Source organism: Pholcus phalangioides, unplaced genomic scaffold (genome assembly GCF_987345545.1).
Source record: "Pholcus phalangioides strain wild (caught in Gottingen) unplaced genomic scaffold, Ppha-v1.0 ptg000015l_1, whole genome shotgun sequence".
NCBI lineage: Eukaryota > Metazoa > Arthropoda > Arachnida > Araneae > Pholcidae > Pholcus > Pholcus phalangioides.
This window is the reverse complement of record NW_028301608.1, coordinates 76035430-76060461: the sequence shown is the minus strand read 5'-3', so window position 1 is coordinate 76060461 and position 25032 is coordinate 76035430. Positions and strand designations below refer to the sequence as shown.

Here is a 25032-nt window from a genome sequence, read left to right as displayed (position 1 = left end):
CGACAAATAATTAAAAAAGTTCGATGTAAAATCATCTTTGAAAGTAGCTAAAGATGCGGGTGAATTCCACCCTGACCTGCGCCATGCAAATAGCCCCATATAAGGCCCCTTTTACATGAAGCGGATGCAGGTCCGGAAGAAGTTTTAACAATTGGTACATAATGGAGCCTTTCAGACGACGTGGAATGCAACCACAACTTCGAACTGTTTGCGCGGGCCCAGATGTCATCCACATATGTCAAAACCTAAGTGCAGGCTACACATCCACGCATACAAGTTTTGTATATTAGGTTATACGGAGTGAATCCGGTCAAATTCATCAGCATCTTTGGCTACTTCTAAAAGGTGATTTTGCATGGAATTTTTTTAATTATTTGCTGTAAATACCCTGAAAAACACCATATAAAGGTCCCTGTTCATCAATCATGTAAACCAACGGTTCTCAACCTTTTCTGACTCGCGGAGCCCTTTTCAGTGAATAATTGAGGCTCTGGCAGGGATCTCAATAACAGGGCTCTGCCAGAGCCCTGTTTAACTCGAGGAGCCCTTTTTAGTATATTATTTATTTGGCGGTACACTTTAGGTCTCTTTTTTTGTTTGTTTATCAAATTTATTGATTTATTTTATTATTCTCGAGTGGCCGCGGAGCCCCTGGGAAGTGCACACTGAGCCCCGGTAATAATTTCCAAAACTTTTTGTGTTCCATCGCTCCCTTCTTTAGAAATTTTTTAATCATCGCATTCAAGCGAACTCATAGAATTTAATGTTATACCCGTAGCTTCCATCGCTCTCTTGGACCATGCCTATCGCCCACCAGGGGGTATTGTTTACTATGGGAAACACTGTGTTAGATGAATATTAGAGCTCCTTGACCTAAAAAGTTTGGGAATATGTAAGGCTTTTTGGGGAGACAAAAAAAGCTTTATCATAAATTATTTAAGGTATAAAATAAGCACTTACTGCTTCTGGATGCTTTCAAACCTACAATAGATAATACAAAACGACATTTATATGATACTTGTCCATATTCAATTATCAAGTGACATAAAAATTAAATAAATCAATATAAATATCATTTTTAACTCAATATAAATATAATTTTCAACTCAAATTAGGAAAAAAAAAGGGGGTGCTACATAACCCCCCCCCCAAGACAACATAATCATAGCACAATAAAAAGAACTTTTTTTTATAGCAGTATTTCAATATCATATACGACTGACTCGAGCCGAAGCAAAATGACTTGGCAACGAAAACAATTTTGGGCTAAAACAGTGTAACCACAGATAATTCTCTTTTCTGTGTCTCCTCTCACAAAATATTACATTTTTTAGGAGTCTCCCACAGACTAGACCAGTGGTGACCAAACGTTTTGAAGAATGACCCCCCCCCCTTTTGACCAAAAAAATATATCGGAGGCCCCTACATAGGCTGACCATATGTCCAGATTTTCAAAGACATTTCGATTTTTTTGTCATTAAATGTGCTGTCTTGAAAGCACTTTTCGTAACGCTTGTTTCGATTTTAATCATGCGATATTGACTTCAAAATAGAGAGATATTCATTTTTTAAAATCTTATATATAAATGTGAAAGTATGTATGTATGTTCTTTATACAAATCTACAGTTTTAGACCGATTGTCTCCAGATTTTGCATATATACCAAACAGGTCCAGGATTGAACCGTAGGCTACTTTAAAAGTTTGTCAGAGCTGGGTAAATGCCCGAAATGGGCAAAAAACTGTCGGGCAACAATAGTTTTGGGGCCTCAACAATTACTTTCGGAACGTTTACTTTGGTTACCGTGGTTTCCAACAATGCGTTTCAGATGTGAATATATGCCTTTACAATGGTTTGTCACACCTTTAATTCTGTTATTATAACAGCACTAGCTCAGTGTATAACAGTTTATTCCTTTATAACGGTTTGTCACTTTTCCAATCCTCCCATTAATTGCAGAAAACCCGGGAAGCGCCGGGTATTTCTGTTAGCCTATATACAGGGTGCCCTGTAAGTGATAATGCAGCCTTTATCTCATCAACCGCCCATCGTATAGGTATAGTTTCAATTTAAAAAATGCGTAAAAAGCGTTTGAATAATATTCGCTGCACAAGCTGGACGTATGATGTCGCTAACAACAGAGAACAACAACTACGCTGACAAAACTGGGAATAAAAATGTTCAACGCTAACTGATGAACTCAATGCTTGCCTCAAATCATCAACACTCTGGCACGAAGTTAAAAAATTATCATTATCCCCCAACATGCGAGTTCAACTGCAAAATGACTCAGCACTGCTATCATTTTCACATCAGTTGACCAACCAGTAGACCCAAGCACTGGATCGATTACGTTCCCAAATGGATTTTGCCAGTTGTTAAACTCAGTTCAGGAACTTGCAGACAAAGTCTTCCCAAACATTCAACAAAATGACCAAAACCATGAGTGGCTTGAGAGCGATTCTGGCACCGAAAAATGACAGTGCGAACAAGATCAACAAAAAAAATCTTGAAACTTATTCCGGGAGACTCAACATCTTATAAATCGGTTGACACTGTCACAGACAAACATCGCAGACAGTTCTACACACCAGATGGACAAACAAAAATATTGTGTATCCACAAGCGATTGCCTGAAGTTTTTAATTAAAATATTTAAAAATGAAAGTAATTTTTTCTTACTTAATGCAGAAATATTTTGATTAAGAAATAATTAATATAAGCTATATATATGTAAATTTTCTACCATGCGGGCTACGTCGCCGGGTATCAGCTAGTATTATATAAATACTAGCTACAATACTCTGCGCTGCCGAGTTTTATTTAATTAACTTGAAGCTTAATTTAAATCACGTGATATCTCCCTCTTTCTTTGAGGGACATACAAACTGTGTCCAAGTTAACCAATATGGCAACTTCCTGCACGACTCATGAAAGAAAGAAAGCTAGAATAAAGAAATGTAGAAATGAATAGTTTTTTTTTCCATTTTGATGAGTGCTAGGTATTTCGATTTTTTTTTTTTTTTTTGAACTTCAAATTATCCATTTGTCTATTTTTGCTTCAAAAAGTGCTTAATTAAAGCTGTAGAATTCTTTAATGTACTTTAGGATGTTTTAAAATTAATTGTGGGCCCGTAAACTGTATGGATTGATGCAGTTGGCCATTACAAGACAATATGGAGATATTAATTTTCGTGCTTGAGAAGATATAAATAAGAAGTTGAAATCAATGTTATTGCATTAATATCCAACTGAAAAGTAGGTTTGGTGAATTATTTTATGTTTAATTTTGTGGGCTTCGTATCTCTAAGCCAACTCAATATTTCAAAAATTGAATTCAATTCAATTTTTAAAATTATTGATGTGGTGGAAAACCCCACTAAATTTCAGCATTTCTACATTAAAATCAGCAATTTTAACACTGATTTCTATGGGGATCATCCTTTGTCTGACCCACAAAGTGATGCTGATGATTCTGACGTCTATTCGAAAAGCTTCATTACTGGGCGGGTCGACAAAGTGACAAACCATTATAAAGGCATATACATGTCAGAAATGCATTCATAGGGAACCATGGTAACCAAAGTAAATATTCCGGAAGTGATTGTTGAAGCCGAGAAACCATTGTTGCCCGATAGTTTTTCACCCATTTCCCCAGCTCTGACAAACTTATAAAGTAGCATATTGTTCAAGTTGGGTCCCATTTGGTATATATGCAAAATTTGGCGACGATCAATCAAAAATTATAGATTTGTATAGAGAACATACACATACAGAAAATCAATTTTATATATAGACTAGCTATAATACCCGGCGTTGCCCGGGTTTTTTTTCAATGAGGCTTTTTTGGATCACCTGATATCTCCCTCTTTCTTTGACGGACATGCAAACCGTGTCCAAGTTCACCAATATGGTGACTTCCTACGCGACTCATGAAATAAACAAATCTAGATTTAAAGTAACGTAAAAAATATTTTTTTTTTTCTTTCTTTAAAGGGTGTTAGGTATTTCGATCCCCCCCCCCTGAACTTCAAGTTCTCTGCCTGTTTCTGCTTCAAAAAATGCTTAATTAAAGCTGTGGAATTTTTTTGATGTACTTTACGGACCCATAATTAATTTTAAAATATCCTAACCCACATGAACTTATGCAATTCAATATCAAAAGATAATACGGAGACATTAATTTTCATGCTTGAGAAGATATAAATAAAAAGTTGAAATCAATGAATGGATATCCAACTCGAAAGTAGTTCCGGCTAATTGCTTCATATTTAAACTCCTGGGCTTCGTATATCTCTAAGCGAACTCAATGTTTCAAAAATCGAGTATTTAATACAATTTTTAAAATCATTGATGTGACAGAAAACCCAACCAAATTTCCTCATTTCTACATTAAAATCGGCAATTTCAACATTGATTTCTATAGGGGATCACCCTTTGCCTTACCATCAAAGTGATACTGATGATGGCGTCTATTCAAAAAGCTCTCATTACTGGGAGGATTGAATAAAGTGGCAAACCATTATAAAGGCATAAATACTATACATATATTGACAGCGTTGAAGGAGTGACAAACCATTGTAAAGGCATATACACGTCTGAAACTCATCGCTAGGGAACCACGGTAACCAAAGTAAACGTTCGGAAAGTGATTGTTGAGGCCCAAAAACCATTGTTGTCCGACAGTTTTTTGCCCATTTGGGGCACTTGCCCTACCCTGACGAAATTTTAAAGTAGCCTATCGTTCAAGTCGGGTCCCATTTGGTATATATGCAAAATTTGGCGACGATCGATCTTAAATTGTAGATTTGTATAGAGAACATACACACACACACACACACACAGAAAATCAATTTTATATATATAGATTTACTTTGGTTTTTGATGCACTTAGTGTCCTTTATGCAAAATGGAAGTGAAGTGAAATGTATCGTCTTCTATTTTCATATACAGGGTAATTAAGAAAGAATCCTCCGATTTCAAAATGATTCTACACTTGAAACTGATCATTAACAAAAATTCTTCATAAAACGTAGACACATTTTCCCCCATATATTCGCATATTACTCTCATCACGTATTTTTAATTTTTAAGAAATATACAATTTTGAAATCGGGGTATTCTCTCTAAATCACCCTGCAAAAGTACTAACTTGATATTGTCTGCCGCATGCCCCAGAAGTATGAATGCACAAATTTTTATTTTTTATCAGCTGTTTGCATACTTTGTTTTGCTAAGTTGCACCTGAAACATGAATCAGTATATTGAAACACTGGTTACAAAAAATTTTAGAACAGAGTAACATGGGTAAAGTAAACATTCAAACCAGGGTTGGCAGGTTTTTCACACATGGGTCATTCCATTTCAAATCACCCGACAATGCCAAAATGACACCCATAGTCTCAGATTTCAATGATTTTTTTTTTATTTGTTGCAATTACCATCCTTATTAACCGTGTGAAATATTATTTGCATATCTCTACAAATTTTTGACAAAAAAAATGTTAAAATTTATTAAAAACTGATGCAGATGACTTTTCCGAGGCTCAATTTTTAAGCGGCATTATTTGAGAAAATAAATAATAACTTTTTCAATTTTCAATATATTCAAGTGAAATTTTCACTGAAGTGTTCACAAAAACATACAGAATATGAATAAAAATAATTGATACACTTACATTTGAAATTTACATGCAAAAAAATTATGTAAACTTTGTTTTTGTGGAATTTTTTGTTAGAAAAAATACAATTTTTCAAACGTATTTTTAGACCAGAGGCACAGCAGTTACCAAAACAACTTTTATTTTAAATTTCTCCTAAATATATGAAGTAAAATACTGGAGAAAAAAAATAATGTTTTTTTGACTGTTAATATGTTTATTCTGGCTCGCAACACAAAATTCATAGAAATAAGACTGGATCGTTCCGGTTTCAAATCATTCAGCTAGATACTGAAATGCAACCCATCATCCCAGATTCCAATTATTATTTTTTATTTATTGCTTCTACCATGCTTGTTGACCATGCAAAGTTTCATGTACATATCTCTAAAACTTTTTGAGAAAAAAAATGTTTTCTAACCTCATGAATGACGTCTCTTAGGCTAACCCCATTCAAGCAATATTATTTGTGAAAATATATCATAACTTTGCAGATTTTCAATATATTCAAATGAAATTTTCACTAAAATGCTCACAAAAAAAATGTAGACTATGACTAGGAAAGAAAATTTAAACCTTTGCATTAAAATATTAGATTGCTAAAAACTCGTTGAAATTTAATTTTTGATTCTTTTTATAATAAAAACACAATGGCTCACCTTTGCTTTTTCATTTACAAAAGCTCTCCTGCTTTTCTCACGGCATATTCAGTGACATTGAACTCTTTTTTTTTTTTTTCCTTGTTCCCATTTCTTAAAGCAGGGGCCAGAGTTAAAATTTGCACTTGTTGTGATAGGTAAATTGAGTCTTATTTCTAATTAACTTTATCAAAATATTCATATTTGCTTTCTGTTTAATATCTTCATTACGGTAAGTGTGCTTTGAGATTCATTCTCTGGTAATTCTTCAAAAACTTTACAAACATTTGATTTTAAAGTGTTGTAAGCAGATTCAACTTTTCTTTTGGCATTGTTTGACTTGCACTGTGGAGCTACCCTATGAAGTTTAATTGGTGACTCTTCTATGTTCTGTAGAGATGAATTTATTTCTTCAAGTGCTTCTTGTTTAATAATTGACATTTTTCCAAGTTACTTCTCTACATTACTGTCACTGTTTATCTCTTTACAGTATTCAGTTTCTTCACCTAATTTATTGTTTATATTCACTGTCCCTACAGGAATGGCATATTTTTTGCCCTGGAATTGATTTTGTACAACCATTTATTTCATTTATACATGAAAAATACATGTTTACTATCCTTAAACCTTTTGTTATTTTTTTCTTATGACATTTTAAAGGATTAAAGCATGGTTTCGGATATATTTCATACTTTGAGAAAAAAGCTCTATGATGCTTAACTCTTTAATGCCCAGATAGAAAACCTGGGAGGGTCGTGAAAATACCAACTTTTTTCTGTTCGAAGTGGACTCGTCCAAATTTCGGCCACTTTCCCTCTCCCCACCCTTTCTCCATGAGTTTCTATTCATGCCACCCTTTGCATTGACGTTCACCCCTTCATTTCAATGGATTTTCGGGAGATAATGTCTATACTGAAAACACCCCTTTCCTCACAGTATTATCTCTTTGTAAAATGCATTGAGTACCCTTAGTTCATTCTCAAGGAACATTCTAGTACATCAGCTTTTAAAATCCCATTGATAGGGCGTTGCAGTTGTCTTTCCCGTTCCCGCCTCTGACAAGAGCTTTCATCTTCTTCCCCGTTGGTGACAAAAGCACACCAAAACATACCCATAGCCCCTAGCTGGGTCGACTTGAGGCGGTTATGGGCATTAATCTACTCGGCCGACTTCGGGCGATCTGGGCATTATAGAGTTAAACACACAGTAGATAAATGTTCAGAACTTGCTCCGCTCCTCAATATCGATGTCCGATGGGTCCAATGATGTAATGGGTAACAGATTTTACACTTTTGCATAACACTTTTATGACAGACAGATCCAGTTTTTTTTCCAACACTATAAATTTCAAGTGTCTTTTCTGACATTTTACTTTGAATTCCAAAATGATGATATAAAATATTTAGCTCCAATGGAAATTGTGTAGTTATAAGAAAAATTTGCTAACGCTGGAGTTGGAGTAGGCTACTTTATGGAGCACATTCTCCGTCTTCAGCAAGATCATAATTGAGACTTGCATCATTTGATCTGGGGGGGGGGCAGTTTAGTTCTAACACTTTTGTTTTAGTTTTCACAATGAAGCAGCAGCAGTGACTTTATCATCACCTGCTGGGATGATAAAGTCTTATAATTAAATAAGACACCAGCTGCCCTCTGAAGGAAGAGAGCAGTGTGCCATAGTTCATATCTTCACAGAAGCTATTATTATTTTTTACAATCATCATCACAACAAGAAACATCACATCTTATATATCACCACCAGGCATTATATACATTAGGTTTTCAATTCTACTCTCTTCCATCTGCCTAAGCTACAACAATTAGGTTGTAGCTGATAATTTCATTCTTTGTGATTTAATGCCTCATATTCTGGCTTTTTATCAGCAATTTTAAATTATTTCTTGGGAAAAATATATAGAGGCTTGTGTTAAATATTATAATGTAGATTTTTTTCACACAAGTATAACCATTTCATATTTATCATATACATTAAATATATGTTTATTAAAATATATGCTGTAAAAATCAAAGTAATTAAAAAAAAATTTAACACTGTTGTGGTAAAATAACTTTATAATTAATCACGTTAAAAAACTTCAAAAATTAATCTATATATATGATTAATATTATCTGGATTTATCAAATACAAAATAATTCTTTATGCAAAAATATATCAGATTGCAAAAGTTTGTCTTTGTTGCATCATAAGAAATATTTATAGATCAATTAAAAGTGAAATTAATTATTTGGAATTTGAACACTTCTAAGAATCTGAACATGAAGGTTTAATTTGAAAAATTATTTTATTCCCCCAAAACCTTTTTTTTTCACCAACTCCCATTTGACACATTACATTAGCATTTCTAATTATTTCATGAATTCATTTAATCCTAGAATTTTAAAATTTATTAATTGTTAAGAATTATTGCATTAACTACTCATGAAACTTAATTTAATGAATACTGTAATAAATGTATAAGCATACATGAAAAATATAATATAAATTTCTTTTTACTAAGCACGAATCATTATATTAATTCAAAATGTACAAATATAATTAATGTAGTCATATAAGTACAATTGTGTTTTGTTACTCAAATGTATTAACTGTCAAAATAATGTTTACTTTTCTAATCTTCTTAATATATTAATAGGATTAAATTTAAATAAAATTGAAAATTCATGTTGTGCATCCAAAAAAAAGTGTTTAAAAAATTGTGTTAAAAATAAAAAAAAATAAAAAAATTAAATTTAAATGACTTTTTCCCTCTAAGGTTTACATTTTTTCTATTCATAATCTGCATTTTTTTGTGAGCATTTTAGTGGAAATTTCATTTGTATATATTGAAAATCTGCAAAGTTATGATATATTTTCACAAATAATATTGCTTGAATGGGGTTAGCCTAAGAGACGTCATTCGTGAGGTTAGAAAACATTTTTTTTCTCAGAAAGTTTTAGAGATATGTACATGAAACTTTGCATGGTCAACAAGCATGGTAGAAGCAATAAATAAAAAATAATAATTGGAATCTGGGATGATGGGTTGCATTTCAGTATCTAGTTGAATGATTTGAAATCTGAACGATCCAGTCTTATTTCTATGAATTTTGTGTTGCGAGCCAGAATAAACATATTAACAGTCAAAAAAACTTTATTTTTTTTCTCCAGTATTTTACTTCATATATTTAGGAGAAATTTAAAATAAAAGTTGTTTTGGTAACTGCTGTGCCTCTGGTCTAAAAATACGTTTGAAAAATTGTATTTTTTCTAACAAAAAATTCCACAAAAACAAAGTTTACATAATTTTTTTGCATGTAAATTTCAAATGTAAGTGTATCAATTATTTTTATTCATATTCTGTATGTTTTTGTGAACACTTCAGTGAAAATTTCACTTGAATATATTGAAAATTGAAAAAGTTATTATTTATTTTCTCAAATAATGCCGCTTAAAAATTGAGCCTCGGAAAAGTCATCTGCATCAGTTTTTAATAAATTTTAACATTTTTTTTGTCAAAAATTTGTAGAGATATGCAAATAATATTTCACACGGTTAATAAGGATGGTAATTGCAACAAATAAAAAAAAAATCATTGAAATCTGAGACTATGGAGGTCATGGCTGGGTGATTTGACATGGAATGACCCACATGGCAGTTTTTGATGGTTCAAACTGTCACGTCAAAAACCTTAAATATTGCTTTTCAATATAAAAATTCTCATTGGAAATGCACACATTAATTGCATGTAATGTTTAAAGTGACTATCTTATACAAAGAATAAATATTTAATATGATTCTAAAATAATTTTCTACTCTCTACAGAATTATTTTGAACAAAAAATATATTTGGTTTTTTTCTTATATAATATACAATTCGAATAAAGCATAGCATAAACACTGAAGGAAAAACTATGGAATGATTTGATATTTCAAAATATCTTCAACTGCTTATATATATGTGCTTTGATATAAACCATCTGCTGTATTCTTTTTACAATAGATAAGTGCTTAAAAAAGTTTATTACATCATATATGTAATGATGATTTCTGTTATTATTAAATTATCTAGATAATCACTGATAATTAAAACGATACTCTTATTGTGCATAACATTGAAATATATCTAGCGATCAAAATACTAAATTGTACAACTAAAATGTCATTTAATTTGGTAATGCTAGCTTGTACATGAAGCTTAAGAAACTCCTGTAACTTATCCTTAATCAAACTGTGAATTAATACACACTGAGCTCTAAGAAATTTTTAGAGGAAAATAAATGTGTTTAATTAGTGTATTAACAGATTCTGTGAGAGAATTTTTACATGGAATAAAATTTTGGGCAGATCAGAAAATTGGAAGTATCAAAATATATTCTCAGTAATTATAATTCTGAATATAAAACCCTTTAACCTACATAAAATTAAGTGATTTTTTATTTAGCATATCTATCAGGTTAAAAAACTATTTGACAACATTGACAATAAGTTTCTACTGTTTTATAGTTTCTGAAGCATGGGCAGAGATACGGGGGTGAGCGTGAGGGGGGCATTGCCCCCAGCGGCAAAGGTGGAGTCGAATGTTCTAATGTATATATGTATATAAGAATTGACATCATCATCGTGCCCCCCCCCCCCCACCAGCAATAATGGCCGTGCCCTCCAGACTTCCAAGTCTATCTCCACCTATGTTCTGAAGTCTAAACCCTAACTCTGTGATGCCCCTATCATACATATTTTGAATAAGCAGCTCTATTCCACTTAGCAAATTGAACACAGGTAATCTGTAGCTTAGATAAAATGAACTACAAAACTATATTTTATATTTGCTAGACTTTTTGTTGAAAAATTCAAAATTGCAAATTATAATTAATATTTTGTTTTAATTATTGTAATAAATTAATGTTTAAAAATAAAACATTGTAATATACAAAAAAGTAAGTTTTTCATCATGTTATATACCTATTGTGTTAAAAACATTATCAAAAAGCATTCATTTAAATTTTTGGCAGTTTAAACCAGTTCTTGACACTTGTCATATCAAAAACCAGTTTTAGACATCAAAAACCCAACCCTGATTCAAACCTCAATTCCCATGTTCTTTTTTAGCAAGGACATTGCACATTCATGATCCTGGCATGACGGAGCAGATATATTGATTATTATACAAGTAGAATTTGATAAAATTGCTTTGTCTGATACATGGTAATTAGCTTAGCTGAATAAAGGCATTCTTTAGTTGTGACATATTTTTAAATAAAAATGAATTTCTTATTTGGATTTTTTATTTTGGAGAATCTCTCGCGACCCCCCCCCCTAGTACATTGACACGACCCTCTGGGGGGGGGGGAAGCTATGACCCACGGTCTGCACACTGCTGGTCTAGACTATAGTGACCAAATTTTCTTTTTCATTGCCCCCTTTTCTTCAGAATTGTTTTTTCTCCCATTGCCCGCAACTCTAGCGAACCCATAGGATCATGTTATACAGTCTCCCCCCCCCCCGTATTCGCGGGGGTTACGTCCCAAGAGTGACCGCGAATACGGAAATCCGCGAATAACAGAAACCATAGGTTTTTTATTGTATATCTCGTTTATTGAATATCATGAGAAAGACCAGGGTGACGCAGAGGTAGAATGGAATGTAAAAGAGGATGCAGCGATTGTTGGCGATGTTTTCTGAAAGAATGTTGTTGTTGTTGTCATTTTTCTGTTTGCCATGTCTTCTTCATATCATTAAGTATGTCGGAGTATGTTGGCAAGGCTTCCTCTACTAATTTTTCTACATGTGAAGAACGTAAAATAGAGGGATTTATGTTATGAAAATAATCTATTGCTGATTTCAGCTTGCGAATCCCTTTCACTATGTTACTTGTGGTGAACTTGTCTTCTACTTCTTTATCTCGATCTTCTTTATCTGGTACTGCTTCAGTTTCAGTACCAGTTAGCTGCATTAACTCATCCTCGATTAACCCAATATCAAAAGAACTTTGAATAGCATGCATTCACTACCAAGGTACCTCCTGACTTCCGAAACAAAAAACCGTTTAAACTAATCCAGGAAAAGTGTTTTCATAGTCCAAGCCTTTTTGTTGTTCGTCCAAAATACTGGGAGCTTTGGCTTATCCTTCCCTTCAACGCTCGCGAATTCGCAGATTTGAAAATGATGGTGGGCTTTATCATGTACCCATTCGCATTTGTGCAAAACAACATAGTAAGTCTATCTCTACTTGCCTTAAAACCAGGAGCTCACTTTCTTCCTGTTGCTTAACTTCTTTGCGGCCTTTTCTTCCAAAATAGTGTAGTTTTGTCAGCATTAAACACCTGGTGAGGTGCATAACCCTTCTCTTTAATAGTTTTCTACAAATTTTTCTAAATTTTCTAGCTGCCTCCTGGTCGGAAGAGGCTTAATCGCCACTGCTTTTTACATTGCGCAATCCGAATCGTTTCTTAAACCTATGAAACATAAGACATTACTTGCATAAGATTCTGATGAAATAGACGTTTCACCAGCCCTTTCCTAAAGGAATAGTAAAATTTTTCGCATTTTCTGTTATAATATTACAATCAATTGAAATACTTTTTTGTGTCAGTCTTGTACCCACAAAAAACAGCATTTTCTGTACGTGAAACACATGGATCCCATAGGTGCTGCAAAGTTTTGACTGCCACAGGTGCGGCTACAGCTACGACTGAACGAATTTCAGATTCCATTTTCTTGATATAACTCACCGAACATTCGTTCATTCCGTAATGGCAGACCACAGAAGGTATTGACTTCGTCAAGCAGTCAATATATCAAATTTTTCTTGCCAAGTTTTCATTTTGATTTACCTTTTCAAAGCATTATCAGTAGCACTAGAAAAATGAGCCATCCTAAACAAGCACAACTCAAATTCTGTAAATAAAACACGTGAACGACGATTGCTGAGTATTTTAGAGAAAAATTCCAATAAAGGAAAAAACCGCGAATACGGGGGGGCCGACTGTACTATGCATAAGAATCATAAAACCTAGAATAGGCGCTTATGTATCCAACTGCTTTGTTATATGCAAACTATTGTTTCACCACAAAATGTGCACCTTAATTCTGAATGTTCATTGCCATACAATGAATAATAAAAGACCATAATGTAGTAAATAAGGAAATTATGTTTTTCTACCCAGACAGAAGTTTTTAATGACTATTCAAAACATTGACACAAAATCAAGTTTTGAATCCTAAAACAAGCAATAGAAAAATTAATAATCCAAATGGCCCATATACACCATCCCCAAATTATAGGAAAGGACGACACAATTTTTGATTTGGTAAAATCATTAATCGCACCCTACAATATTTGTATCATTTAGCTATAAAAATGAAAGAAATCAATATTATTTTCAACTCTTAATGACTCCATGGCTCCCACTCAGACAATTAGAAAAAGTAAGATTGGGGTGGGAAGTACCAGTACCCCCCCCCCCACCACAAAGACAATATAATCATAATGCAATAAAAAATAATTTCTTTTTATAGGTGATTCATTCTTCATTTAAAAACATTTACATGCATTTTGTTAACAATTTGATTAAAAAAAATTAAGAAAAGTAGGACAAAATTAAAACATTTTTGTAGGACAAGTGGGAGTGTTACTAACTCTGTGACTCATGTTTCTCTAAATTTTACTGAAATGTTGAAAATCATCATTATCAAGCACACTTTTTATTATGGATTGATTCGATAGTTGAATCATTCAATTCCAATTAATTACTAAATTACCAATCAAAGATGATTGAATTAAAACTAAAAAATGATGTTTTATTCTACGTAAAAGAACAGATGAGAGGTTATTAATTATACATACTCCCAAGTTTTGGAAATTTTATTCTGTGTAAATGAGCATGAGTGTAGGTAAGTCATAAAATATGAATAATAGGGCTTTTTTAATCAAATAAAATATAAAATTTTATAATTTTATTTTTGTGACACCTTCTCAAAAATTACCTGATGCATAACAGATTAAAAAGATTTTCATTCTCAACATTGCAGTTGGCCCTGGGCATTTGCGGCCTTTTCACTAGTTTTCTGGAAAATACCAATGCACTGATAATTCTTGTATCGAACAAAATATAAGTTGTACGTATTTAAACGAACATTTTAACCACTTTACGATCATAATATTGCATCTAAATGCAAAATATTATGATCGTATATATAATCGCATGTGAGAAAAATGACGGCACATTACTGAAGCTATACTCTGTTCGCACTAACTTGGGTCCTGATGTAAATAAACCGCTGTACCAATTTTTGATATCACTCCGCATCCTTTATCTCTATTGGTTCTAATTTTACCCGCCCCCTTCATTGCGTGTTCCGAACACGTGCGTTTTTTCCTCAAACGCGAGATTGTAAATTCGTTATGAAGAATTTTCCTGGATTTTTTTTTTCACTGTTCTCCAAATTTTGTTGAAATAAAAACTGTTGATAATACTAATTAAAATAGAAAGAGGTATATATATCTCCCAAAAAAAAAAATTCGATAAGGTATTCTGTCGTTATCATGGCACACTCCTCAAGAGTTGGGATGACAGGGCTCCAGCCCGGACATTGCCTGCGACAATTCTTGTCATTTTTTTTATTTTTTTACGCTAAAACTTTATGATATATATAGAAGGGCTGTTGAAAGGTTGGTTCCGAGGACCCGCAAAAGGTCACATCCTGGGGGGGGGGGGGGGGATGTGGGGCCATGGTTGTTACAAAAGCTTGTGCAAGTTATTATTTTACGGCAGATAGTGAGAAAAAAATCCTCATTTTTTTCTTATAACTTTTTTTTCTTCAGAATTTTACAATTTTATTTCTGAGCTAATTTACGCCGTATGATTTTCCTGGGCCGGATATGCTACCAATTATAACGTGAAACAAATTATGAGCAACTTACCTTTGTGTTGGCGCTTTTTATTTTTCTTGCGGGTCTGTATAATTAAATATTTCACAATAATCCACGGGCTGTAGAAGTTTCAATTTGACGAGAGAGTCATCCACATTATTTCGTTTCTTTACTTCAACCTGTTGTTGATATCTTGTTTTTTGTCAAGACAATTTCAATTTTTTATCCGTGCGTAGGTTGCGAGCCATGACCCCAACATCCAGCAGCAGGAGCCCCTGGACTGGGATCTTTAATGGGCCCCCAGGCCAGGCTTTCTCACCAGATCTATAGTGTCTGTCATAATGAGGCTAACTGAATCAAAAATGAGCATTACTCTTTCAAACCAGAGTTTCAAAACGTTACCTTCACGTCGACGTGATAATCCTCAGACTTCTTCGGCTTTTCGCCTTCGACGAAACTAATATTACTTCCTTCCTACAAGCTGCTCAAGCAGAAGTGAGAATTCTTTTGAAATGCGTATATTCACCATGGACGATAAGTGACCCCCCCACCCCGTTCAGTGTACGTCAAAGCATGTGAGTGAAAAAAAAAATCTTGTTGACAGAAACTTTGTTTATAGGAGTCCAGAGCAGCTGCAAAGAAATGCATTTTCAAATGGCTCTGCAAAAAATATAGACACACATATTTCATTTATGTCATCAAACGATAAAGAAGAAAACTCTTCTTTTTTTTTTTGCAAGAACTCTTGAAGAAGCGTATACAAGTGTATATCACATCTGTTTGCGAATAGGAGTAATAATAATAAAATGAAACTTCCGTTTAAAAAGGGGACGGTAATGTTTGTGTGAGAAAGGCGTATCCTGTCAACACCCACCCTAAAGACACAGCAGCAAAAATGCTTTGACCGATCCTTAAAAAATATTTTTTCCGTCTTCCACATAACTTTGAAATAATATGGAATAAATATTTGAAAAAAAAATAAAAATTACAAGGTATTTTATGATATAAGGGGCAAACGACAAAGGACTATATGGCGGTGTTGCACAGTAAGAAAAGGTGAAATGTTCTTCAACCAATCATTTTGGGAATCGTACACGTGCTTTTATTTACATCAGGACCCAAGTTAAAACGAACAGAGTATAGCTGGCTTACGTTCTTGGTGTGTGTGTGCGGGGGCGTGCGCATGGGGTAGAGAAGGGAAGTGAGGATAATGACATGGCAGGTGAAAGACATTATTTTAATGACTCTAATTCTATGTACATAATATATATCATGTGTATTCAAGAGTCAAATATAACGTTGTTTCAACCTTACAAAACTGGGGACACGGTCCGGAATTGAATGAGGATTATGCACTTTAAGGACGATGAAAGTGACTATTTCGTGAAACGCGGTTTCTCCTTTGATGATTCCAGAGACTTTGATACTACGATAATATTCTGAAGACGAAGATAGTGACTGTTTTATAAGCATATGGCTTCTCATATGCCCAATGACGTTCAATTTGCAATGATGGTTTCCCGTACTTTCGCAAAAAGATTTGACCGGGAGTGAGCAGTAAAGGACTTGACGTTGAATTGCTTTTCTACGACGACGATTTTTGAGTTTCCATGGTGAGTGTTTTCAAAACTGTTTCACATGAACAAAATGATGATTCTTTTGGGGAAAATCACCCAAATAAGTATAAACATTAAGAATGCGTCCACAAAGATCATAAAAAGATTACATGAACTTATCTTTAAGGCGGAAGGTGATAGAGGCAACCGCAAGTGTATCAGAAATTTTAGTGATTTCTGCTTCCAGCGTTTTTCAGATGATCACATAAAAAAGTTAAACTTAATGGCTGAAGAATGGAGCGTGACTGATCAGTTCCTTGTAGCAAATTTATTATGCTTTGACCGTTATGTAAGATAGGAACAACTACCAAACGACATTATGTCTGGTCTAATGGACTTGAGTGCCTTAAATGGAAAACTTCAAGAACCCGATGATGAAAGTTCCAATGATGAAAAGGATGACCATAGCAGCGTTTTCGTTTTCCAGAATGATGACAGCAAGTTCAATGAACCGCAATATGAAACGACTCAGACTCAGAAATCGACTGCAGCATTGCACTATATATCGGATACTTTCCAGAGAACGACGACCATGAACCAATAGTTCCAAGAACTTGTTTTGCTGATTCCCAGTACTTCACAATGAACTTTTCGATGAATCTGAAAGATGTTGAGGACTTGCTACAGCTGTTTGATGGCACAAGCACCTATCCAGTCGAGAAATTCATCGAGGAAGTTGCATTTGTGTCTCAGAGGTCTTGAAAAGTTGTTCATCCAAAGTGAGTGAGGTATCAGCTCGTGGGATATCTTGAAAGATACGCTCCTGGGAGTTCAAAATTGAGCAGTGCTCAAACACATGATGTTGTCCAAAAAGAAATTGAAAAACAAGACAGCTCCTGAATACTTCTTGCATATGAAATGTTATATGTAAAGTAAACATCTCCTTCACTGAGAGAGGCATCGACAGTAGTGTATTTACAGGGGGACTAAGCGGGCTATAACCCAGGGTGGAAAATTTTGGAGTATAGAGAGAAGGGGGAGAAAAAAACATTTCTTTTAAATTCCCATTTCATACACGTATGGAAGTGTCGTATGCATTATTTTTATATAATTATTAAACCATATTGTTTATTTTTTGTGTTTTTTTCCACACAAACAGCAGTTGAATTAAAAATATGATTGTCTAACCTTCCTATTTACAGTGTGCAGCCTTTCCATATAGTATTATCACAAGTAGAGGTGGGAGGGTGAGTAGGCATACAGCAAAGCAAAGCAGTACTCATTTCAGATTACTGAAGGTGTTGGAAAAAAGACAAGAGTTCAGCCAACATTCACTAAAGAAGGGGGTTATCTTCTTCGGAGAGTTATCTATGGAGGGTGTTGGTACAGTGGTCAGGACGAAAAAAAGGGTTCTTTTCGTGACTGGAAGCTGCTGCACCCTTCCCAGCTGACCACAAAACATTTCAATAGCTCAATTTTGGATCTCTTTGAAGGTAAAAAGACAGAACATTCCCCATTTTAACAATGCCTGCCACATGAGAAAGAATCTTCTGCAACAAAGATGTTTTTATTGGCTCTGGCCGGGGCTTTGGTGAGAGTCTTCAAGAGTGGGCTATGGTTGACCATCTGGAGGGGATAGAAATAGTGCAAAGTGCTATAAATCGAATGGATGAATTCGATTACAATATGATTTTTTTAAACTTTTTTGAGAATCAAAATAAGATGAAGCTGGTCAATCCAGAACAACATCTGCTTGGTCACTAATTGCAATATAAAGAAATCGTGGTACAGAATGGTAGGCGAGGTCACGCCATTCTGTTTACTGGTTCTCTAAGGACTATTTCAGTTTCTGGAAACTCGATGTTCATTTTCGTTTCAAAAAACAATTTCTAAGAGATTGGCCTATTGAATCACATGATATTCAACTGTCAATTAACCGAGTAGCATTTTTAAAATTTGCAAGCATTTGACAAGCATTACTGAGCATTTAGCAAGTATTTCCAAAATTAAAAATAAGCATTTAATAAATTTTATATCAGAAATGTGCGGCGGATGTGGGACCTTATGTTAAGTTCATAAACAAAATGTCATATATTGGTTTTTTTCCAATACAGCGACGCATACGTTCATGTGGCGATTATTCCAAGAAATACGCAGACGTGCCCACTTTTGGAATCCAGAAATCCGGAGATTCTCCTGGGGGGAGGGGTACCCCCTCCCTGGCATTCATAGACTTGATTAAAAAAAAAATTCACAAATTTTTTTAAAAATCAACTCAGAAAAAAAGTTCCATTCCTTCCCTCCCAAGGCAGGATCAGCATTGCCCCCGAGCAGAATATAATTCCATATTAGTCTTTCCATACAGAATAGAGAGAAATCATATCTATATCTACATATTGTTCATAAAACATAAGTATTTCCTTTCGTGGATGCTATCAGTGATTGATAATCTTCGGTATATGAACTCTTAAAGGCTTTAAGCTGTATAAAGCTAAATATAAAGTTTTATATTTTCTTTCTGACGACATATTTAATCAGAGGAAACAATTAAAAAAATTCAAAATACAAAGCTGCTGATGAAAAAGCTTGTGTTTACTGCATGGCTGTTAATGGAATGCAATAACGATTATACAGGAATTTCGGCAACCAAGGGCTTACCCTTGATAAATGATTGCCGATAAACGCTACGTAAACAAAGTCTCATCTTTGCCAGTTGCTTAAATGTGGTCACCAAGACTTTTTCTTCCAGTTGCTTGATGGAAATGATCCCGGCTGTCCTCTGTGGGTGTTTTTCCTAACGATGACGGCAATTATTGATGTCACAACAATGTGAAAGTTCGCGTAAAATCTAATTTTCTGCCAAAATCTGGAGAAATTTTAACAAATCCGGAGAGCAGGAGGAAGGATGAAAAATCCAGAGTCTCCTGCCTAAATCCGGAGAGTTGGCAAGTCTGAATACGGTACTGTGTTAAACTACCTGCACCCAGGGTTGTAGTGATTTAAATCAACTGATTTTTTTAAATCACTGATTTAAATCTATTTTTTTCAGTTATGAAAAATTATCTGTTGTAATTGAATAAAATTATTTATGCAGCTCTAAAGTGATTTAAATCGCTAGCTTCAAACGGTCCAGTTGTTGACAGTAGTTACAACATACTCAGCCGTTTGAGGCTAGCGACTGACCAGAAACGGCCAGAATTGGCCAACAGGAGAGGTGTTGTGTTCCATCAGGACAACGCCAGGCATCTCATCCAGCCAGCACATCTATAGCGACTTGCCAGAAACTCCGGGAGCTTGGTTGGAATGTTTTGATGCATCCACCATATAGTATGGACCTGGTACCAACCGATTACTATGTTTTTCTTGCATTGCAAAACTTCCTTAGTGAAAAGAAATTGGTATCATCAACAATTACTAGAGTTTCTCACTAATAAGGGCCAAGACTTCTATGAGAGAGGCATTATGAAGCTACCATTAAAATGGCAACAAATTATAGAACAAAACGGTGCATATTTGACCAAAATTGGTAATCCGAAATATGTTAAATAAAGTCTTGAAGTTCATGTAAAAATAATGGATTTCTTTTCCCCCAACCTAATATAAAGGGTGTACATACAATATTTAAATTTGATATTTTAAACTTGTGGAAAAAAAATTCAAAATTTTCTCCATTTTGCCATAAAAACCTGGGTTTTCTATCTGAGAAACTCAGGTTTTATTAAAAAATCTGCTCTAGCTGGGTTTCTTTAAATAAACAACCGTGGCTTTTACAACCCTGTGTCCAAAAAACATGACATCTGTTCATGTTCACCCTGAAGACCTCCCAGTGGCCCTGAGAATCCACAGCAAATTTTTAAGACTTATTACAATAGCAAAAATAAATCCATATTAATATGTATCATGTATTTTTGAATAGCAATCATTTTGACCGCTCCTGCAATTCTCAGAGGGATGAAAATTCCAGTAGAGTTAAATGAATAAATAATGTTTGAAAAAATTAGAATAATCTTGTAATTATAAATAATTTTTCTCTAAAATTCAGTTGAATGAAATGGTTATAAAATGGATTCACTTACTGTAACTGCAAGTGACTGGTCAGAAGCTGTATGCGCTTAAGGTTCTGAAGGAGGTATAATAAAAAATAAATAACAATTTGAAAATGCTGTGACCAAACAGATAACACTTGAAAATCACCACAATATTATTGATAAAGGTAATAACATGTCTTACAGGATTATATTTATGGTCTTACTGTAGCGGATCCTGCTTAAGATGTCGTCATCAGGGCCTTACAATAAAATTGTATTACAATCTTTTTACGAGGCAAATAAAATCGAGTCTCTAAAAATAAGACTTCTCGAGCAAAATCCACTGTATTCGTTAAAATAAAGAATATGAGGGAATGAAACTGATATACATAGTCCATCATCAGTTCCAAATCATGAAGGATGTGATGAGAGAAAAAAAATTAGGAACTAATCAAAAGTAGAAATACAAATGTTATATGAAATTAATAAATACAATATAATTATATCATGAAAAATTACTGTTAACGAACAATTCAATATAGCCAGTAAACTGTAAGGAAATGTGCTATGTAGTTGTAATTGTGTTGAGGTGTGGGTGGCTGCAGACACCCATACTTTTGCAGGTTTTGTTTCTTATTCTTGTTTTCAGTTAACAACTCCATTGCAATGGAGTTGTTAACTGAAAACAAGAATAAGAAACAAAACACTGTATGGTCTCCCCTCCCCTATCATTCACTGCTATCTCTGTGAATCAAATAAATAATTCATTTATAAAAACATGTTCAATCCAAAAGTGCATTGAAAAAAAAAAATAATTTAACAGCTTATAACTAGGTTCTTTTGCTCTCATTGTCTACTAAAGTTCAGTTTACATGTGCAAGATTGGGGGTTGCTTTGGTGATTATTACCTTGTTAAGCGATTTCCTGGTGGAATGATTTTTCATCAGGAAAGAAAAAGGAACCCTGATGGTCCACAATTGTGTTGTAGATTTGTGCGATCAACGTGGCAACAGAGTTTTTGTTTCAAAGGGATAGTTCACCTGACTCAAAAATGAAAAATCTTAGAAAATTCTATTCAGCCGATTACCACTGGAAGCGCAATAGCGGGTTCCAAACCTGGATCTTTAGCAAAGACAAAATCTGAGGGCATCATATGCGGCCTCATGCCCCCCCCCCCAATAAAATCAAAAATTTTAAATACTGTATAAATAATAATAATAACGTAATCCTCACGTATTTGTTACCAGGGAACTTTGTTAGTGTTAGTACACATCCATGCCTGGACCGGGATTCGAACCCAGACCTGCACAGTGAGAAGCTAGTTCCCTAACCACTCGCCTCTCTCTCTCTGCCCGTGTATTTTCAAATATTTTTGTAGAACATTAAAATATTGAAATTTTTTTTTCTAATTGTTAATTAAAAATTCTTTTTGAACTATGCAAAATGGTGACCACTGCATATAGCGGCTAGATGAGATAATTGTGGACATTCAAGATGGAGTTTTACAGATTTGATTTTCCCCCCAACGATCTCAAAATATTTTAAAATTTTGACGCCCGTTCCAAAAAATTCTTTTTCAAAAAATACACATTCGCAATCTTGTAGAAATGAAGCAAATTTACACAGTATATAAAAGTTATCTTTGGATGCTGGTAGATAGCAGAGAAAGTACCATTATTTATGGTATGTGATCCACAGAAAAAAAAGAAAAAACTCCCCAAAATTGGAAAATTTGATACACAGCCCTCATTCTCAGGGACGCAACTAGATCTTCGTTACTTCAACAACCTGCGATTATATCAATACTGTACCTGTATAATAAAATTCTTCATTTGTACTTCAAAGTAGTAAAACTAATTTTCAAGGTCACCCTTTAATCATAATAGATGGTAGAAAGCTGGGGGAGGTTTTTCCCTGTTTTTTTCCCCCCTTTAACTAAGAAAGAACATGTCCCGTGGGATGTGTGAACCAAATGTTTATGCGTCCTTTTCTGAAATTCTGGATTGTGGTTGATGCGCTATATATAGCAGTGTTTCCCAAACTTATTTTTCCAAACCGCCCCCTTTGCAAATGAAATATTCCTCATCGCCTCCCTGGAAGCAACCTTGAAACATTAAAACAAACATTGTTAAAATTTTTGTTCCGCCTACTTTTGAATGCCTCTTTGTAGGAGAGGAGAAAAACGTACCTTCCTTATCAGGATTCATAATATAGAACTTGGTTTTTTGCAGAGAGAGAAAGACTCCCTTTTTCCATTCCTCTGTTCATATATTTTTCAAGGAAAATTCTATGCTAAATGGAACCGAGTACACAAACAATGATTTGAACAATTGGTCAAATTATTTTATTTACAAATTTTGATAAACTTACCACAGGATGTCTACCAAATACCAAAAGCAAAATTTGGTGACTTTTCTGTGACCTTTTCTCATTCGCAAGATCCCACTCAAAAAATTAGAAAAAGTAGGATGGAGGAGGGTATCCCCATTTAGACAACATAATCATAGCATAATAAAAAATTTTAAAATTAATTTTTTTTTTCATAGCACACTATTTCAGTATCCTGCAAGATTGACTCAAGCCAAAGCAAAATGACAGAAATGACTTGGTTGCAAAAAAATTTTTTTAGCCAAAATAGGGTCTTAGCAACTACTTCTGTTCTCCTCACAATATATATATTACATTCTTTTTTGGGAGTCTTCCACAGTCCAGTCTGTCAACTCTTCAACAATACACACAGCAAATTATGAAGATATTTATGTTTTATAAGAATATGATGCTCTTTCGATACCACTTCCAAAATCATAGTTCAAAATGTATAAATTATAAAAGGTCTGATATAAATAAGTCAAGGTGGACCAGATGGTTTTATTGCGTTGTCCATCCCTTTAAAAAAAGTATGTTTAAATTTTAGTGTTCAATGCCAGTGTAATTAATTTGCCTGAGTGGTGCAGTGGTAAGATACTCGTCTTCAATGATGAAAGTTATGGTCAAGGTCCAAGGGGTTCGAATCTAGGGAAGAACATCAGAAATAAGTTCTTTACCTACTGAGACCACTAATAGAAGGTGCCTTCATTTCCCACCAAACTACTCTGGTTGGAAATTGCTGTATGGCAATATATGACTGTAGTTGGTTTGCGGTAAAGTAGTGCAATCATTTTGACAAATGGAGCGCTTTCATTTCTAGCCCATTACATTGCAAATATTGTTTATGCCTCTATATATGCTCTAAAAATACAGAAGATGATTGAATGCTGAAGACAATTGCTGCCTGGCAGTCAAGTGGTTCGGAACCAGCTTCTCACTGTGCAGTTCTGAGTTCGAACCCTGGTTCGGGCATGGATGTTTACTAACACTAACAAATTCCCTGGACGGATCATGCTGATCCCTTGGGAATGCGTGAAGATCACATTATTATTATGCTATTGGGTATCATCAAAGTCTTAAAACCTAGAATAGCTCTACCCAACTGCTTTGTTATGCAAACTGTTGTTTCACCTATACATAAAATGTGCAACATAATTTTGAACGATGAATGTTAGTTACTGTCCACACAAGACCATGAATACAAAATTATTTTTTTTTCAACCAGGCATAAGTTGTTCTCTACTTGTAGAACCCTCAAAACTAAGCAAATAAAAAACGACTAAACCACCAAATGTTCCACATACATCCTGCCCCCAAATAAACTTAAAAACAATACAATTTGGGCTTTGGTAGAATCATTAATTGCAATCTACTGCATTTGTATTATTTGGCATTATGTCCATGATTCCCTCCTCAATTAAAATCAATTATACAAATTTTGTTGATAGGATTTCATTAAAAAAATAGGACCTTTTACCATAAAGTAGGACAAGTGGGAGCCCTGCATTCGACAAAATGAGCCATGCTGGGTTGTTCTCTTATATCAGTGGTTCCAAAATGTGAGTAGCGACCACCTAGGGGGTTTGGGTTAATAAAATAGAGGGTCTTAATGAAAGAGGGAAAACAAGTGAATTTACAAAAAAAAAAAAAAAAAATTTTAAATTTGAAAAACTTTTAAATTTAAAGTTGATTTAAATACAATGCCCCATAGAAACTGGACCTTAAGGGCTCAAGCCACATATGCCCCCCTCCCGCAAAAGTAAAAGCATAAGTGGATATAGGTTGTTTCCCTAACGGGGGGGGGGGGGGGGAGAGACTAATGTCCACCTTCTGCTCTTCCGCCTAAGCAATAATTTTTTATTATTGATTAGCATGGTTGATCTTTTTCTTGATTGGATGGCCTAACTGGGTAA

At 34.3% G+C, this 25032-nt stretch overlaps 1 protein-coding gene across 6 annotated transcripts in view; it reads right to left on the bottom strand.

Moving 5' to 3' along the window:
• BORCS7 (BLOC-1 related complex subunit 7) overlaps window positions 1-25032 on the bottom strand; it is a 70744-nt gene that overhangs the window by 15816 nt on the left and 29896 nt on the right. For 4 of the 6 annotated variants that reach the window (XM_089244326.1, XM_089244329.1, XM_089244330.1 and 1 more), the window contains 3 exons: window positions 20801-20844; window positions 14283-14363; window positions 961-981 (listed from right to left, as the gene is read on the bottom strand). In XM_089244326.1, the coding sequence (XP_089100452.1) occupies window positions 961-981; window positions 14283-14363; window positions 20801-20844 (146 nt within the window). The remainder of the gene's footprint in view (window positions 1-960; window positions 982-14282; window positions 14364-20800; window positions 20845-25032) is intronic. The other 2 variants (XM_089244327.1, XM_089244331.1) reach the window with 1 other exon arrangement.